We start from the raw sequence: 18,065 nt of genomic DNA, 5'->3' as shown, positions 1-18,065 counted from the left end.
GACACATGCTGAGCCTCTGCGCATGCGCAAAGACACCAGGCGACGATCTTTTCCGGGTCAAGAATTTAGCACAGCCGTGAATAGGAGCTAACAGATGCTAATTGCCAGTCACTCAAACGAACCCAAAGGGCGACCAAATTTCAACACGCAGTGAGTTGCTTTCAAGGCTGTTCTTCTCCAAACACATGACACAGGTGAGTTTTAAGAGAGAAAGCTGACATTTTCGTGGCAAGTGGGCCATGCTCCCTCACACGCGGCGCATGTGAGCCGGGCGCCCGGCTTCTAGCTCCGAGCTAGTCGTGCTATATTAGCATTATTTATTTATTTATTCTCCTTCTCTTCTCTTCCCACCCACCCTCGCCTTTAAACTCGCATTGTGCTAATATGTCTTAATATGACATCATATGTTCCGCGTATGTTTATATATATGCATGTTCGTATTTGAGATTATTTTTTTGTTAACATATGAAAGTGAACGCATTTAGCCCTTTTCTGTTGCATCATTTTCTGTCGGACAAAAAGTGCGAATGATACATGTAGTCAACAATAATGTTACCATCTGTGGTTTATGCTCATAAGTATTCTGTTCGACCACTCTGAGGTTCTTTTACCATAAAACCAGGAAAAGAAAAACTTCTTTACAACGCTACAATTTATAAATTATGACAATTTGGATCCTCTTATGTAGTCATAGTTTGGTTGGAAAGCCATATTTGACAAATATTTACCTTGAAATGACCAAATGCGAATATACATATGTGTATGAGTATATACAGTACTTATTGTACTGAAATATGATCTACACTAACAGTTAAATCCTTCATTTAAGGGATTGCTGTGTTAGCATTGAATTTATTGTGTGCAAAACCTTTCAAATTGACTATACTGTAGTGGAACTTAATAGAGAGAGCGTTATTTTTACATTTTTTTAGTAGTCAAGGAAGTCGATAATCGATATTTGGAGCCGATATTCATTTGCTGTAAAAGGGGAAATATCTTTGTTGAAGTTTTTAATAATACAAAAACCATAAGACTTCATATACGTTAATTAAACAGCTTTTCAATTTGCTTAGGCAATAGACTTCCCAGTCTCAGCAGCATGTCTTGTAACGGTAAATGAAAACTTAAACGAATAAATGGCTCCCAAAAGGTTTCTACAGTAAACAAAGTTTTCCAAAATTTCAATAATCAGTCTATCCTTAAGACTTAATAGTAAGGATAATGTATTTAATTGAATCGAAAGGTGTAAACTTGTTTTGTACACTTGCATGTAGAGGGAATCTGATGGAAAAAGCAACCTACAGATGCTGCTTGTGAAAATGACACTAAATCCATCAATATAAAACTTTACTAACATTATGTTAGTGACCAAGCCCTGACGTGAATAGTGAAATTTTATGAGTGAACGACACCCCCCAAAAAATGTTTTAACTGCCTATATTAAGTTGAAACCTTAAACAATAATCCCAAAACACATTAATACAATTTCAAACTCATATTACAACATTACCTTTGACGTTTGAGGTGGCGTCTTAGTGCGGTACGGAAAAAGCACAAAAATGTCTGAAGAGTTGTTTGTTAGGTTAAAAAATTGGGAGGAGGAGGTCATATTTTTGTTCAATGTTATACAAATATCTAAGGTTAGCCTCTTGATGTCCTAAACAGCAATGCCGGGCCTCAGCTGTCGATTCTACCAGCACCGCTTTCCAGAAGTGGAGGACGTGGTCATGGTGAACGTGCGGTCCATCGCCGAGATGGGCGCCTACGTCAGCCTCCTGGAGTACAACAACATCGAGGGCATGATCCTCCTGAGCGAGCTGTCGCGTCGGCGTATTCGCTCCATCAACAAGCTTATCCGCATCGGACGCAACGAGTGCGTGGTGGTCATCCGAGTAGACAAAGAGAAAGGTGAGCGCTTCGGCCGTGCGTCCTGAGCCACGAGCTTTTCGTGTTGGTTAGTAGAAAGTGTGTCAACCGCGTGTCTGCGACTTCCCCACCAGGATACATTGATCTATCAAAAAGAAGAGTTTCGCCAGAGGAGGCCATCAAGTGTGAAGATAAATTCACCAAATCTAAAACTGTGAGTGGCATTCAGCGTGACACATCACTTTACATTATTTCTCATGGGGAAAATCATTTTGAAAGGAGAACTTGTCACAACTGGCTTTGTAGGTACAGATTTTCAGCTTCCACTGTATTCGTGTGTGTTAATACACTCACAGACTGTTCATACTGAAGTATATAACACCCTTTACAACTTTTGCCCAGCGAGGTGATAATGACCAACATGCCGCTGTGTGCGCAGGTGTACAGCATCCTGCGACACGTGGCCGAAGTGCTGGAGTACAGTAAAGACGAGCAGCTGGAGAGCTTGTACCAGCGCACCGCCTGGGTCTTTGACGAGAAGTACAAGCGGCCGGGATACGGCGCTTACGACGTCTTCAAACAGGCCGTGTCGTAAGTTCTGCCATCCGGACGTAGACGTACAAGCTCGCACCTTGTTTTCAGGTCGCTCACTTTATCGTGGTTGTCGTTTGGAATACAGTGGAACACCATTATTTGTGGGGGATAAGGACCAGGCCTGAACGCAAATAGTGACAATCTGCAAATAATTGACAGCGATTATAAGTGTATTGACAAAGAAAAAAGTTGATTTAAAAAAAAATAATCATAATAATTCGTCACCACAGTGCATATATGTGGGCTGCTTGTCGCGCTGTCTGCTAGAGATGAAACGGTATGAAGATGTCATAATCACGATTATTATGACCCGCATAATCATGATTATCGTTGTCACGGTGTTACACAAAAACATCGGATAAACACTGACAGCCGAAAGCATTTCAACACAAAAAATAAAATCAGCAACCCTATGTACTTTCTGACAGAAATTGTTTCACGGCAATAACTAAAGTGAATACAAAACCCCATGAAATGTACATAAAATGATTACGATGACAGGGATAGAAGTTTTTGTTCATGTGGACTAACACCGCTGGCATACATACTGTAGGTTGAAGTAAGGAGTATTTGTGACAAATTGGATCTCTGCTTAACAATTTGATGCGGTAACGTATGTTCCCTTGGTGCAGTGATCCTTCAATCCTGGGAGAGTTGGACCTGACAGAAGAAGAGCGCGCCGTGCTTATTGACAACATCAACAGGCGACTCACTCCACAGGCTGTCAAGATCCGAGCAGGTGAGAACATTTTTTTGGGGATAATACCGCATGGATTTGTGATGACTGAAGAAAAAAAACAACACGTCTCTTCTTGTCTCGATGGCAGACATTGAAGTGGCGTGTTACGGCTACGAGGGCATCGACGCCGTGAAGGAAGCACTGAGGGCGGGACTGGGCTGCTCTACAGAGGCCATGCCCATTAAGGTAACATGGAAGTACAGGGAGTCCTCTGTGTACAATGGAGTTCTGTTCCTACGGCGGCCATGTAACCCCATATACAAAGTTGAAATACAATTATGTTCATTCATGTAAATAGACCTTTTACATTTCATTATCATAATGAATACAATGAGTGTGCTGTAGCAATATCCATGTAAATGAGACCAATTAAAAAAAAAAAAAGTATTCCCCAACAGATCAACCTAATCGCACCTCCCCGCTACGTGATGACCACCACCACTCTAGAGCGCACAGAGGGCCTGTCAGTCCTCAACCAGGCCATGGCGGCCATCAAGGAGAAAATCGAGGAAAAGAGGGGCGTCTTTAACATCCAAATGGAGGTGAGCTACGGTATTGGTGTTGTGGTTTATAGACCTTTTCACCATGTCACAAGTACCTCCGGGTGGCAAAAGCTCAAGCGACGGACCAATTACGAAAAAAAGGCTTGAAGATTTGAGCCTTCTTCTTGACAGTCGTAGTTTGAATGTGTGAAGTGTCAGTCCAGATTTTCTTCTACCTTGAACCCGACCACATATTGTTGACGAACATTAGGAAAAAGTCTGTTAGTATTAATTAAAATATTGCCCTTCAGCCCAAGGTGGTGACAGACACCGATGAGACAGAGCTGGCCCGGCAGCTGGAGCGACTAGAGAGGGAAAACGCAGAGGTGGACGGAGATGACGACGCAGAGGAGATGGAGGCCAAAACAGAAGACTAGAGAAACATGGGGAATGTCTATCCAGCAAACATGAACTGCTGTTAGAAGTGCTACTTTGGGACTTTTAACAGCAGTTTTGACCGTTTATCCCACGTGTTTAAAGAAGGTAATCAACACAGAGTTGTGTTCAAGGACGCGACATGCTTCTATTTTTAATGACATCGCAGTGACCCTTCAGACAAGTATCCGTGATATTGTCACTTAACGTGATAGGACGAAATTATGCAGGCTCTGCCATACGAACATCACTCAGTGCTTGGCATCAATAAAAAATCTTGGATCTCAATTTGTGTCATCAGCTGTTTCATTTCCAAGAATTGACACATATCACTGAATTGTGTTTTTACAAAGTCAGAAATAAAAAGTCACAAATCACAAGTATTACAAAACATTTTTTATTGAAATGTTCAATACAAAAAAAAACAATGGAGAGTATCTTAACTGTAACATTTTCCTGTAGCTAGTGGTTTTCACAAGAGATTATGGAACCAATGTCTCCAACCCCCCCCACCCCCCAAAAAATTTCTAGCTGTAGGTGTGCACACTAACTAAGCAACCCACATTCAGATGACATGTTGAAGGCAACTCTGCGCCGTTAACTTCCCCACAACATGAAGTTTAAGTAAGCTGATTTAAAAACAAGCAAATGGTCCTGGAAGCAAATAACTGACCAAAGAATGACATTATTTACAACAAAGATGGGGAGCAGCAGATTTAAGGACAAGTTACTATGTATAAGGGTGATGACAGAACTCTCCTAAATCTATTGTACATTAGAAGAAAGAAAAGTAATCTTTATTTGCACCTATTTTACCAGGCCAATCTTCTTGGCTTCTGTCTCATAGATAAGTAACCTCCACATCTTCACAATGAAGACTTCAGCCTCTTCATCAAGAACCTACAAACAGCAGCCCAGGAGAAAATTATGAATTCATCATTAGAAAAATGCAGCAGCACCATTTGATGGTGCATTAAATATGCATTACATCTGTATGTATTTTCAATTGCATGGAAATGAGTCATAAGAGGCCTTAACACATCTATGGCTATTTGGAATATGTCAATTGTTCCCTAATCACCCAACAGGAATTTTTGTCCAGTGAAAATTAAAACATTTTGAAACACAAAACAACATTGCTGTCACATAATTACAATGTACTGGATTAACATAGGCTGGTTTACCTTCTGTGATAAATTTTGAACAAATTACATTGTTTAAAGACAAGTGTACTTTACAAAATTAATACAAAACACTATGTTCATCCGTGTTGCTCTACTTATTTTAAAGATATGTTCGCACCACAACTCATGAATATGCCTCGTGCCGAAAATCAGACAATACCTGGGAAACAGAAAAGCTTTTTTCTGCATCGGTGGAATGCATCACGAGACAGGTTTTCTAGTGACCATGGGTTGTTCACTACTTTCCAAATTGCAGTGTGCATCCTATACTCACGATACATCAAACAGCACTAAAAAAAAAACGGCAAACTCACTATATAGTGGATAAGGAGTGGTTTTGAATCTGAAGACAGGAGTTCACACTTAACACTATTTCCCATGACCTTGGTGCAAAACAAAATGTCCGCCCGTGTCAATGACTCACCATAGCGACATCATCCAAGATGCCCTGTGGGGTTCCGTGAGCCATCACCTGCAAGCACACAAGCGTGAGTGCATTTGTGGTGCGACTGGAAATAAGTGACCAGGGTTGGCCATCAATACCTTGGAGCAGACAAAGTCCACTAATGTGGGCTCCTCCTCGCCGATGTACTCGATAATCTTTTTATTGATCCACGGCCGCACACGTCGTTCCATTAATGTCTGCAGAGAAAGCCAGAAGAAGAGTGGCGTGAACACCGGTCACTCAATCTGGATGTGCGTGCTCATCGTCAGTTTTGTAATGTACAATCCCAATTCCAACGAAGTTGGGACATTTTGTTAAACAAAAAAACAGAATACAATGATTTGCAAATCATGTTCAACCTATATTTAATTGAATACACTACAAAGACATTTAATGTTAAAACTGATCAACTTTATTGTTTTTAGCAAATAATCATTAACATTAACAAAAAAGCTGGGACAGGGTCATGGTTACCACTGTGTCACCTTTTCTTTTAACAATATTCAATAAATGTTTGGGAACTGAGGACACTAATTGTTGAAGCTTTGTAGGTGGAATTCTTTCCCATTCTTGCTTGATGTACAGCTTCAGCTGTTCAACAGTCCGGGGTCTCCGTTGTCTTATTTTACACTTCATAATGCGCCACACATTTTCAATGGGGGACAGGTCTGGACTGCAGGCAGGTCAGTTTAGTACCCGCACTCTTTTACTACGAAGCCACGCTGTTGTAACGTGCAGACTGTGGTTTGGCATTGTCTTGCTGAAATAAGCAGGGGCGTCCATGAAAAAGACGTTGCTTGGATGGCAGCACATGTTTCTCCAAAATCTGTATGTACCGTTCAGCATTATTGGTGCCTTCACAGATGTGTAAGTTACCCATGCCATTGGCACTAAAACCTTTTTCCCCACCTGTCCCAGCTTTTTTGGAACATGTTGCAGCCATAAAATTCTAAGTTAATGATTATTTGGTAAAAACAGTAAAGCTCAATATCCTGTCTTTATAGTGTGTTCAATTACATATAGGTTGAACATGATTTGCAAATCATTGTATTCTATTTTTATTTATGTTTAATCCAACGTCCCAACTTCATTGGAATTGGGGTTGTAACAGAGTGCAAACACTTTGTAACTGCACTTAGTAAACCTTTCACAAATCGGTCCTTCAGTATTTATATTTCTGTACTTTTACTCAAGTACCTTATACAGGACTGCTTACCGTGTCCACCATGGACCAATCCAGAGGGTAGGAGAACAGGTCGGGCTTGGCCGTGGGAATCTTTTCGATGAGGCTCTTGATGTGTTTGCGCTTCTCCTCTGAGTTGGGCCCCTTGGCGCCGTCCACTCCCAGGCTCTTGTCATCGTCGTAGTCCAGAGGCACCAGTTTCCTCTTGCGTGGCTGCTCGTCCGCCTCCTCCTCGTCGAACTTGCCGAAGACGCTGTCGACGGGCAGCTTCTTCCTCTTGCCTGCGTTGGGCTGGCTGGGACTGCCGGTTGTACCTGTGTTAGGAGATTAACTCTGACATATAAACCTGCCAGAACGTTTACTTGGTCAAACTCTATGTATGTTTTCTTGGGTGATGAGTGGTGTGGATTTGTACCAAACACACCTTTTGTAAATAAGGCCAATAAGTTCAACAGTGGTTTCATCGAAATATAACGCTTTCACACATCTGGGAGATTTTGCTATGACATTATTATATACAATATATATTTTGGCTCACAATTCACAGGAAAAGAAATACACTTGGTGGTGGTACTAAACCCCAAAAGTTTCATTCGTGCATTCAATGAACCCTTCGTATATGAAAAAAATATATATTCTTTTCATATTCAAAACATAGGTATATATTGTATTAGAACACAAAGTCAACCATGCATCAGTTGCTCGCAAAATCACTGTGTTCAAAGAAAAAACAAAACAAGTTTCACAAAAACAAAACTAAAGAATATTTACTGCAAATCTATGTAACTTGCTGTTGGCTTACAGAGATAAGTTTAGGAATGCTTGGCTTCACCTTGGCAAGTGCCACTCATACAATTTTTGAAACCAAGTCTGTTCCTTTTCATTTTTTTGTCTACCATCCTCTAAAAGAATTGCCTTGAGACTTACTCATTGAACCGCTGGGGTTCAATCAAACCTACTTTAAGAACCACTGCTCTGAAGACTTAAGTTGCCACACTCTGAAGTCAAGATACCACTGTAGTAGATTGGATAATCGCGGTTTGGCATTTGCTGATTTTTTTTTGTGTAACCTACCTTCCGTTATTTGCAGGTTTTTGACTCGATCCGTTGCTTAATTATTTGCATATTTTCGCTATTCGCGGTTGTGCTCAGTCCCTATCCACCACGAAAAGCCGGGATACACGCTACAAGCAATTTCAAACATTTTGTTTAGGGGTGGGGGCATGGGGTGTCTACTAGTTTCGCTATTTGCTGCAGTGGATCTTGCTCCCCATCTCCAGCTAATAGCGAGGGTTCAGTCTCGTACTTGAACAGGATTGTAAAATTCCATTCATTCAACATTTGTGTTTTTGTTATTCAATGAAAGAATAGATTGTTGAATAAATTAAAAACATTTTACATTTCATTAATTTGTAATATTTTGCACTGCTGTCTTAATCTTTATATTTATGCTGATTATTTCAAAAACGTCCCATGGAAATTTTCCATAAATGTTCCACCTTTTGCAAACTGAATGATGAATGAGACGTCCCACTCATATTTCTGAAAGGAGTGAAATCCGCTCACCCAGTTTGAGGCTGAGGCCAATCTTGGGTCTGTTCTCGTCCGGAGGCAGCGCGTCAGGGGGCGAGTTCTCGTGCGGGATGATGATGCCGCACGGCGACTCGTTGCCGGGCGTGTCGGGAGACGCGTTGCCGCTGGCCGACGACACGGATGGCGCCGCCGTGATGGGCCTCATGGTGGGCTTGAGGCAGGGTTTGACTTCAGGGTTGTCTTCCTCGTCATAACCATCATCTTCGCCCTCCTCCACGTCCTCGTCCTCCGAGCGGGCGGGGTGCGGACGATGGTCCGGTCTGTCTTGGTGCCCGCTGTGGTTTTCTCTGTGGTCCCGGTGGTCCCCTCTGTGGTCCCGTGACGCCCTGTGGCGCTGTTCCCGCGGCTCCTCAGGTTCCGGCTCTCGGACGACAGGGGGGCGTCTCAGTCGCTCCTCCTCTTCCTCCTCCATCTGGACCAATAGAATGTGCCGGAGGTGAACACCAGTGACATGGATCAACGTGCAAGGAATGATGACGTGACCTTCACAGAGACAATGCTCACGCACGCTCACACACACATGCAGACTCTCACACACACGCACATGAATAATGTTGTCAGAGAGCAGCGTTTACCCTGCGTAGCTCTGCGTCTGGGTCTGGATGTCCCTCGTCTAGCAGCCGCTGTCTGATTTTCTCCAGCTCCTCCTTCTCTCTCTTCCTGTCACGCTCATCCGCCTCCACCTCCTTCTCTCTGTCTCTGAGGCGCTTCTGCAGTGCACTGCCCCTAGTGGCCGCAACCGGCAATGACAAGCTTCAGAACAATGGCTGCAGGTTTTTTTTTTTTTTTTCTTTGCATGTCTGCCACGAGAATGCAAATGTAGGCCACGGAGTCTTTTTTTTTTTTTTTTTTTTTTAACTGTGAATAATCCTTATGGGAGCAAAAGAACAAGAAGACAATGATATGCATAAGTAGGTACGAAATGTCAAAATAAATTTTCTGTATTGAAGAGTTAGAAGCTTGTGTGCTACAGCTAGAAATCTACTACATATCTGGAGTTTATAAGCACAGGCTGTTAAAAAATGTAGTGATTAGATGTTATACCCTATATTGCCCTCAATGTACCCCACAACGCATCGTGAAAAGTAGTGAACAATGATGGTCAGTAGGAAATCAAATATATCCAATGATGTATAAAAATCCCTACACAATGACATTAAGGAGTAGGGAATAAGTGAATGATTCCAAACAGAGGCACAGAAGACAAACTGTTTGCTGTTGGCAGTGGTGTGCCTCTCATGTAGCTAAAAAAGAAATTATTAACTAAAATATTGGAAACATCTCTTATTATTATGAAATCATTTTTAAATCATCTGTCTGAAAGACTCATTCAAAACTGAGCATAATTATCTTTTTAAAGTAAGAAACCCATTTTTGAATTAGCTTGTGTGGGTATAAAAAGGCAGTACTATACATTGTTTCTAGACTCAAAAACAGCTGGATTTAGAGTGCAGGTCCAAGAGCCCAATTTCGATTTGACGCCATTGCCTACATCCGTTTATTTTGATTTATTTCATGTATAATCGACCACCGCTATTTGTGGGGGATAGGGACCATTTTCACTGCAACAGTGAAAATATGTGGATAATTGACACCCATTATCATTGCAATTTGGGGGGGGGGGGAATGGGTTTAAAAATTTGACTGTTCACATTGTCATGAAAAACTAGGATACATGCCACATAGGGGGGGGGGGGGTCATAACTGACCTGCAATGTGAGCATATCCTTTGTGACAAACTACTGTACATGGGCTTTTATGCCTCCTACCTGTAATATTTGGGGTCATCCCTGTCATCATCGTAGTCTTCCAGGAACTCTTTTAGCCGTTTGCCTTCCTTCATCTGACACAGAAACGAAATTAAATGGGAAGACCTTAAAATGAGTTTTAACTATAGCATTACCTAACAGCAATAATAAAAATTAGGCCTTAAATCTTTCATAATATGCAGAGTCAGCATATTACATAAGATCAAAATTCAGGCAAATTAATGCAAAAAGAAAAGAAGAATAGCCATCTTAAGTTCCTGTAAACTAAGTGCCAACATTTAAAACACAAAAGACTCCAACAAATGTTTTTCCACCAAAAGTAGATATCATTCAGTATTCATGTGGATGACTGAGCACACATGTATTTCTGCTGTTATCAGTTTCATGAAGCAACTTTTCCACCGTTTGTTCCCATTCCCATGTTCATGATAGGACGCTCAGTCGTCATGGGTACAGACCAATTTTTTGTGAACAAAGGACTGAAATGCATGACACCAATCACACAGTACCTCCAATCAGTCTCATCTGTTCATGCTGCTTGACAAGTATAGTAAAGATATAGGCTGTTACATTAGCTTCTTCAACTAGCCACCAACTGGCTAGCTGCCAAATAATGGTTACTTGGGATTTGAAAGCTTTGTGTCTTTTTAAGCAAAGTGAAAGAGGAAATAGAGGGTCCATGCTGAAAAAACAAAATATTTGACAAAAGTGTGTTGTAATGTGATAAAAAACTCTACATGAGAGACAGATGAACAACTGTGAATCCAAAGCCTGGTGGGATATAATCGTTAAAAGCGTAGTCTTTAGTAAGAAGAAAATACAGGTCCAAGGAAAGAAGAAGAAATAGAGAAGTTGACATTTTTACTTGATTTAGGCATAGTCAAGTAGCAAAATCCCTCTCTCACCATCTCTCGTCGGCGCGCATCTTCCCTCTCGACATCTTTGGCGTAGTCCCGTGCTTTCTTCCTCTCCCTGAGCTCCCAGTTTTTTAAGCGCTGTCATCAAAATCATGTCAGACCAGCCACAACAACAAACACGAAAGTTGTGCATGAAAGCGCCACATCCTATAAGTCCATTGCTACCTCCTGATAGGCTGCTTCTTTGTCTCGGAGCTTCCGCTCCAGCCTCCTCCGTTCATGCACCTCCTCTTCATCGGCTTGGTCTCGTTTCTTTTCTCGCTCTTGATCCCGGCTCTTCTCCCTGTGACAAAAAGAAGTGCTGCATTTGTTTGCCTTTAACCAGCAGACCTCAAAAAGTTGGTTTATGTCACGTTTTGTGGACGACAATGTTTGCACGTCAACAATTTGGCATCTATGAACTAAGGTAAATACAGCTACGACATTTTTTTTTCTTCCCCCTAATGGGAAAAGGAAGGAGTCTCATGGAGTTTTTAGTGGAGGATGCACCCAGCAACTAATTAGGGCACAGCGGCTATTAGGCTGGAACAATTTGGATATGCACGTCAGCAAACAGAAAAAAAATGCATGTAATCAGACAAATATGTTCATTGTGGGTCTCAGTGAAAGTGTTGTTTGTAGCCCGTGCATATATAAAAGTGATCTTTTATTTCACCTTGAGTGGCTGCGAGCAGCACTTTTGTCTCGGCTTCTGTCCCTCTCCCAGTCACGCTCGCGTTCTCTGGTCCTGCGCTCGCGGTCTTTGTCTCGGTCCCGCTCTCGCTCTCGTTCCCGCTCCCGTTCCCTCTCGCGCTCCTTCTCCTTCTCACGGTCCCGCCGCTCTCTTTCGCGCTCGCGCTCCTTTTCTCGCTCGCGTTTCTCTCGCTCAAATTCCAGACGCTCCTTCTCCCGCTTGTCCTTCTCCTCCTCCCTTTTCTGCCGGAGGAAAACACACAGAGGTTCAGAGGACTGCGTGGACTGAGGATAGCGTTGACACTCAACTTGCTTCAATGGTTTTCCAGACTGTGACGACAGACGAGGAGCTTTCGTACGCTCTTATTCGTCCATGCAAATGGCTACAAATCCTCAAGCTTACTTCCGCTACAAAGGGTAAAGTTTAGCATAGATGTAATTGGAAAGCACACAGGAAAAACGACAAGGGGGGGAAAAAAAGGCGTCGCAAGAGACTGCTTTTTCATTCTCCTTATGAGTGCCTCTCTCAGCACAAGGAAATACAAAAACAAAGAACAGACGTCAGTCTTTGCTTGAACTAGTTGTTTGGGACTTACAGGTGATGAACTATGGACTCAGCGCTTCGCTGCCCCTACAAGCCTTTTAAGTTAGGCCTGGGAGGAAATAAGGTCACACGGTATACAAGGGAAACATTATATATGGGATTTTGTTTTGCTTCAGCATCAACAACAGAAACAACCTTATTTTATTTCAATGAGTACATTGGCATTCTGGCAAGAACATCAGGAATATTTCTGCACAGATGAAATAAAAGTATTGTAGAAGCTGTCTTACCCCTTGCAGAAGTCTATGGCAGCTCTTGGCGACCCAAGATACACGCGCACGCACGCACACATACTCACACACACAGAGATACCAACTCTGCCTTTAAGGGCATTACACACAAGGCTTTTGATGGGAATAGTTTTGATTAAACTGAGGACAGCACAACCCAGAATGAGTGAACAAGCTGACACACAATCATGGTGAGAAGCTGTGATGGACAAGCCTTGGGTCTAATGTAGTGCTAAACAAGGATAAAAACTAGTTATTAAGTTATTGTACAAAATTGATGAAAATGTGTTATTATTTTAGTCATAGCACATCAGCTTAGTGTTACTGTATTCTACTTACCTCCCTACAATACAGGAACAATGATCCCAGTCGAAACAAAACAACTAATTAACATATTTCCTCAAAGAGTGACCTCTATGCTAATGGACAGCATGACTCAAATTAAGTCACGAGATGAGTCATGGAATTGAGGAAACAGACGGCTGCTTTACCCCCTCAGGAAATTACCTTTACTATATATGACAATGACATGTCACAGTAAACAAACATCTAATTTAACACGGTTTGGAGTTTTAGATCGTGACTTATTCATTATGAAATGCATTTCCTGGTAATATATTCTCACAATACACCAGTATAATACAGCGAAACTATAAAATATACATTCCATTTTTCTATATTGCCTCATCTCCAATTGACCATCTTAGATTCATTAAATGCCTGGTACTTTCTACACTTGTCGCTATTTGAGGAGATACTTTATCATATAAACCATGCAAAATGCATTTGTACAATGAAGGCCTCTTGTCTGATTAAACATCTTACCTCTGTCCAGTGATTTCTGCAGTTGAGTAAATGAACACCACTGGTCACTATTTGAGGAGATGAAGTAGTATGACAAATGCATTATTATTTTAATGCTCAGTTTCTGTTCAACTTTGTTGGTTTGAACATCTGTCTTAGCGGAGATACTAAAACAAAAGCATATTTAAGATCAAATGTCACTGCCTTTGTCTCCCTAAAATGTCAAGACTGAGATTTTGTTTTTTCTGCTCTTCCTTCTTGGATAATTGTAGAACACTTGACTGACTCATTATGTGCATGCTCAGTATAATGTTATTAATGCTAAGGCAGAGCGAGCAGGGCACTGAAAGACAACAAGAGATGGAAACGACACCTCAAAACATCACCACATGCAGAGGCACGTACCTTCAAAGTCTTCAGATCACTGTGCTGCTGTGAAGAGGGCACCCCCCTCTCTCATTACCCCGTACTTATGCATCAGATTCAAGACTAGGGCCACAGTTACTGCAGCGGTTATTGACTAAGGTTTGTCCTTTAAACATAACCATTATTATCACGACAACAGTATCCAGAAGACTCGCAAAGGTTCACACACTCTTCGGCCTTCGGGGGCACCAATAATGGGCGCAAAATAGAGTGTGGTCAAACTGGGCAAGGACGCTGGTCAAACAGGCCAAAGTGCAGTGCAGTTGCCCCTCTGCAAGTCCTCAAGAGGGGGGCACCCAGTTTATGTAGAAAGTAAAGGAAGGCTCATACTTACATCCTATCCTCGCAACTTTTTCCAAAGCTCTGTGATTCATCTTGCTTTAGTCACCATATGATCACTATCATAATGGTGGGGTTTAATGAATAGATTAGCTTTTAAGTAACTTTACATCGTCTCCATGCATTGTTTGTGTGTGTGTGTGTGTCTGTGAGATAAATGCAGAATCTATATTTGTCACACCTAAATAGATTCACTACACAATTCTTTTAAGGTGACTCAACAGTCAACATGAAATATAGCACTAAGTGTGAAGTAAACTAATCGCGGGGTGTATTTTAATGACATCCAATTTATGGTGGAGTCTTGATGTTGGTAAAATGTGTCAACTGTTTCTTGAGTGTGCAAGCTACAGGAGTGAACTACGTGATCAGCTGCTGTCCAAAAACCTGTAATGTCAACTCGAGGATCAAAAAAGTGAGTTTACCTTGTGAGTGTCTCGAAATTTACTAATCTCTCTGGTAATCAGGTCTCTCTTGTCATCCTCCATATCGATTGTATTCAAGTCATCCTGTGGATTAAGTAAAGTGTCATTTCTCACATTGCTTTATGCTAAAATTCTTAAAGATGAATTTGACGTACCTCATCCTTTTTATCCTTTTTTCTCTTTCGGCGCAGGGCATCTTCATCCTGGGAAGGCGCGCTGAGCTCATCAGCATATTCCCGCATTAATCCATCAATAGAACCTTTGACGACCTGATCCTTCTTCTGTGTGTCCGCATCCAGAACCTCCTCTTGATCATCTCCATTGTTTGAGTCCACTTTCTGGCAACACAGACAACAACAATTAAGTGAAAACTGCAGCATAATGTTCAAGACCAAAATTCCTGGAAACAAAAAATTCTTACCCCATTAGTACTCTTCTTCTTGGCCTTCCACTCATCTAGCTGTGCTTCTGTTTTGGGATCCACTCTCACAAGAAGGTTTTTGTCACCAATTGGGAGGTCATGAAGAAGCCGCAGGGCTCGTAGTGTGGAATCTGGTTCTTTGTACTCACAAAACCCGAATGCTGCCAATAGACAAACATGAGAATATTTACAAAGTCCAGCTGACTGAAATTTTTCTTAATGAAGCACTATAATCACAATAGAAGTTCTAAAGACGTCAGTTTACGACTGTCAGGGCATGCAAGGTTTCTACATTACGAACGGTGCCCAATTAACTAGTCTGATTACAGTTTTGTATTTGATTGTTTTATATCTATGGCCTTCAATTATTTTTTGTATACAAATTCCCACTTGTGCACAAATTCAGTTTATGTCACCGCCATATGAACCAAACTCGGTCATAAACCGAGGAGCCCTTGTAATATTTTTATTTCTCTTCAGACTAAACTTCATAAGGTTTTAGGAGTAGTTACCTTCTTTTTACACTTAAGAACATTATAAACTGCAATGTATAAAGTTGATTGGCCTGCAGCAACACTCTCACACATCATTAAAGTTAAGGCTGGGTACACAATTGTTGCCGTTTTTAAGTCCTACTATATACAGGGGTTAATTTATTTTTTACAGACATGACATTTAATGTTAAAATGTTTTCTCAAAACAGAGCCTATACATGTAATAAAGCTTTTATTACGGTCAAAGTTTGACTCTGGTATAGAGTAATTAAACGTCCATGATGTCCTTTGGGAAAAGTTGAAAAAAACTGAAATCAAAATAGAATTAAAGTTCCATAAGCACTGCAGTTTGCGTTCAAACTTAGAGGTGCCAGTGTAATTCATCACGGTTTACCTTGTAGCTTGCCTGATGCTCCCTGAACTCTTTTCCAGCTCAGGACTATTCCACACTTCTGTAACAAGAGCACAAGATTTATAAGTTCCACCAAGTAACTTTAACTCAGGCGATCAAATGCGAGACTTTACACTGGTTACATTTAGGAATAATAAGTGTTGGTATTGCAGATCATCATAGGACCATGTCCCTTACCGCTAGCAGCTGTCGGATCAGCATGTCTGAGGCTTTTTCAGATATGTTGCCCACAAACACTGTGGTGGTGGGGCCGGCCTCGTCATCTTTGGCTCGGAGAAAAACGTCCTTCCGATGGACTGGAGGTTTACTGACCACAGGTAGAGACGACACAATTACGGGATTGGGGGTCATGATCCCCATGTGAACTGGGATCATCGGCGGTCCTGCAATAAGAAAACTGTGCATGACTACTACTGTATTTATTATTCATGAAAATGCTGTCATTTTTTTGGTCAGTTTATACATCTTAAGCGGGGTACACACACATACTAACAATCAGGCCTAATTTGAGCATTGCGATAAAAGTCAAATTGCGTTTGGTCGACCCACAGATATTATTATGACATGACGTGTTCGTTGAGTACACCTCAGACTATAACACCAGTAAGAACACACGTTGCATTTTTCTTCCTCATCATGTGTGGAGTCTCTCACATTTTAGAAATTGGTTAAGATGTTAAAAAAAATTGTACTCCGCTTTAGATTAAATGAGTGAGAGCAAATAAATCCTTCGCGGTCTTACCTGCAGGGAAGCCAGCATACTGAGGGGGTATCCCAGGAGGGGGCAACAGTGGCCGGTTTAAATGTGGGGGGAAGGACATCGTGGGGCTCAATCGGATCGACCTGGTGTGGAGTAGTGACAAACATACATTACGTTTTACCCCAACTATTGAACAAAAGATACGTTTGATACTAAGAATAAGAAGAGTGTTTTAGGAAAGGGAGAGTGAGTGGAACTTGTTGCAACCTGTAAGTTTAGTATGTTGGCTATCGTCGTTCAACGACCCCAGAACAGTTGGGAATTGTGCTAAGGAAATAGACCAGTAGCTGGGTGTAAAAGTCCAGCGGTTGCGTGAAAACAGATTCAAAAGGCTCTGTCGCTTTCAAACTGCTTATTTCCGACTACAGCATTCATAACAACTAAAACGACGATGCCAAGCAAAAAGGTTAAGCGACTACTAACCACGCCATCTTACCCGGCATGGCTAAAATACGCAAGCTACTTTGGCTACGAAGCGTTAAGAGTTTAGCGTACAAAATAGCGCAAAAAAAAAGACAATTTAAGAATACCTACCCCGAAATAGTTATTGGCTTAATGTACCAAAGTGGCTAAAACTTGGCCTTTAAGTGTGAAAATCTTTCTAACGCTGCGGTAGCTGGATTAGCACAATAGCTAGCTGCCGGCCCGCTATAACAAATGCAAAGGCCTAAGGAGAGGTAGTGAGGAGCGCGTGGTTTTAGTTCCGGGATGTCGCCGGCGGACGGAGCTACAGTAAACTCCGTGCAGCACTCAGTAAAAAGCAGAACATTTGATAATATCGAACAAACCTAATATGGCTGGGTATGTTAATAGTGGCGCTCGTAAATGTATTACTTTGTATTTGGTGATGTTTGTACATTTTTCCATACAATAAAATCTCAATCATAGTGGGTTTAAGGATTAATTATTATTATTAATTGGAATTGATTGAAGCGACCAAACTTGTACATGGGCGCCAATTACCCCGGAAGTCTGTATTTGAGGATGGGGGGTGACGTCACACTCGAATTGCAAGCGCAGTCAGAAAATAAAAATGGATGCCCGTGGAAAGCCAACAACAAACAATTTAATGCTTTAACTTTTGATATTTCTTGGCCCACTGAGTTCACATGTTCTCACGTGTACACACAAAGAATCATTCAAGAATTACGTCACTTCATGCACGTGTCATTGTCCGCTGCTGGAAAACGAGTTTTGTTAGGTTAACAAGCCCACGTAATTGCAATTTGTTAGTTATACACTAGTCACTGATGGTGTAGTGGTACACTCGC

General features: G+C 41.6%; 2 protein-coding genes across 2 annotated transcripts; one reads left to right on the top strand and one right to left on the bottom strand.

Moving 5' to 3' along the window:
• The first annotated feature begins 39 nt into the window (after positions 1-39).
• Positions 40-4,404, top strand: eif2s1b (eukaryotic translation initiation factor 2, subunit 1 alpha b). The gene is made up of 8 exons (XM_061753472.1): positions 40-194; positions 1,666-1,908; positions 2,001-2,080; positions 2,306-2,457; positions 3,093-3,199; positions 3,288-3,385; positions 3,598-3,741; positions 3,993-4,404. The coding sequence occupies exons 2-8, from the start codon at positions 1,668-1,670 to the stop codon at positions 4,116-4,118; spliced, it is 948 nt and encodes a 315-aa protein (XP_061609456.1). The 5' UTR covers positions 40-194; positions 1,666-1,667; the 3' UTR covers positions 4,119-4,404.
• An 86-nt stretch (positions 4,405-4,490) lies between these two features.
• rbm25b (RNA binding motif protein 25b) lies at positions 4,491-17,494 on the bottom strand. Its single transcript, XM_061753469.1, has 17 exons — positions 17,329-17,494; positions 16,777-16,877; positions 16,212-16,417; positions 16,017-16,074; positions 15,129-15,289; positions 14,863-15,045; positions 14,708-14,791; positions 11,863-12,122; positions 11,373-11,490; positions 11,196-11,285; positions 10,291-10,364; positions 9,097-9,247; positions 8,495-8,933; positions 6,962-7,242; positions 5,844-5,942; positions 5,725-5,772; positions 4,491-5,016 (listed from the first exon to the last, which is right to left on the bottom strand). The coding sequence occupies exons 2-17, from the start codon at positions 16,853-16,855 to the stop codon at positions 4,924-4,926; spliced, it is 2,424 nt and encodes an 807-aa protein (XP_061609453.1). The 5' UTR covers positions 16,856-16,877; positions 17,329-17,494; the 3' UTR covers positions 4,491-4,923.
• Between the last annotated feature and the right edge of the window lie 571 nt (positions 17,495-18,065).

This window comes from Phyllopteryx taeniolatus, chromosome 18 (genome assembly GCF_024500385.1).
Source record: "Phyllopteryx taeniolatus isolate TA_2022b chromosome 18, UOR_Ptae_1.2, whole genome shotgun sequence".
Classification (NCBI taxonomy): Eukaryota; Metazoa; Chordata; class Actinopteri; order Syngnathiformes; family Syngnathidae; genus Phyllopteryx; species Phyllopteryx taeniolatus.
Note: the sequence above shows the minus strand (reverse complement) of the source record. Positions and strands in the feature narration are given on the sequence as shown.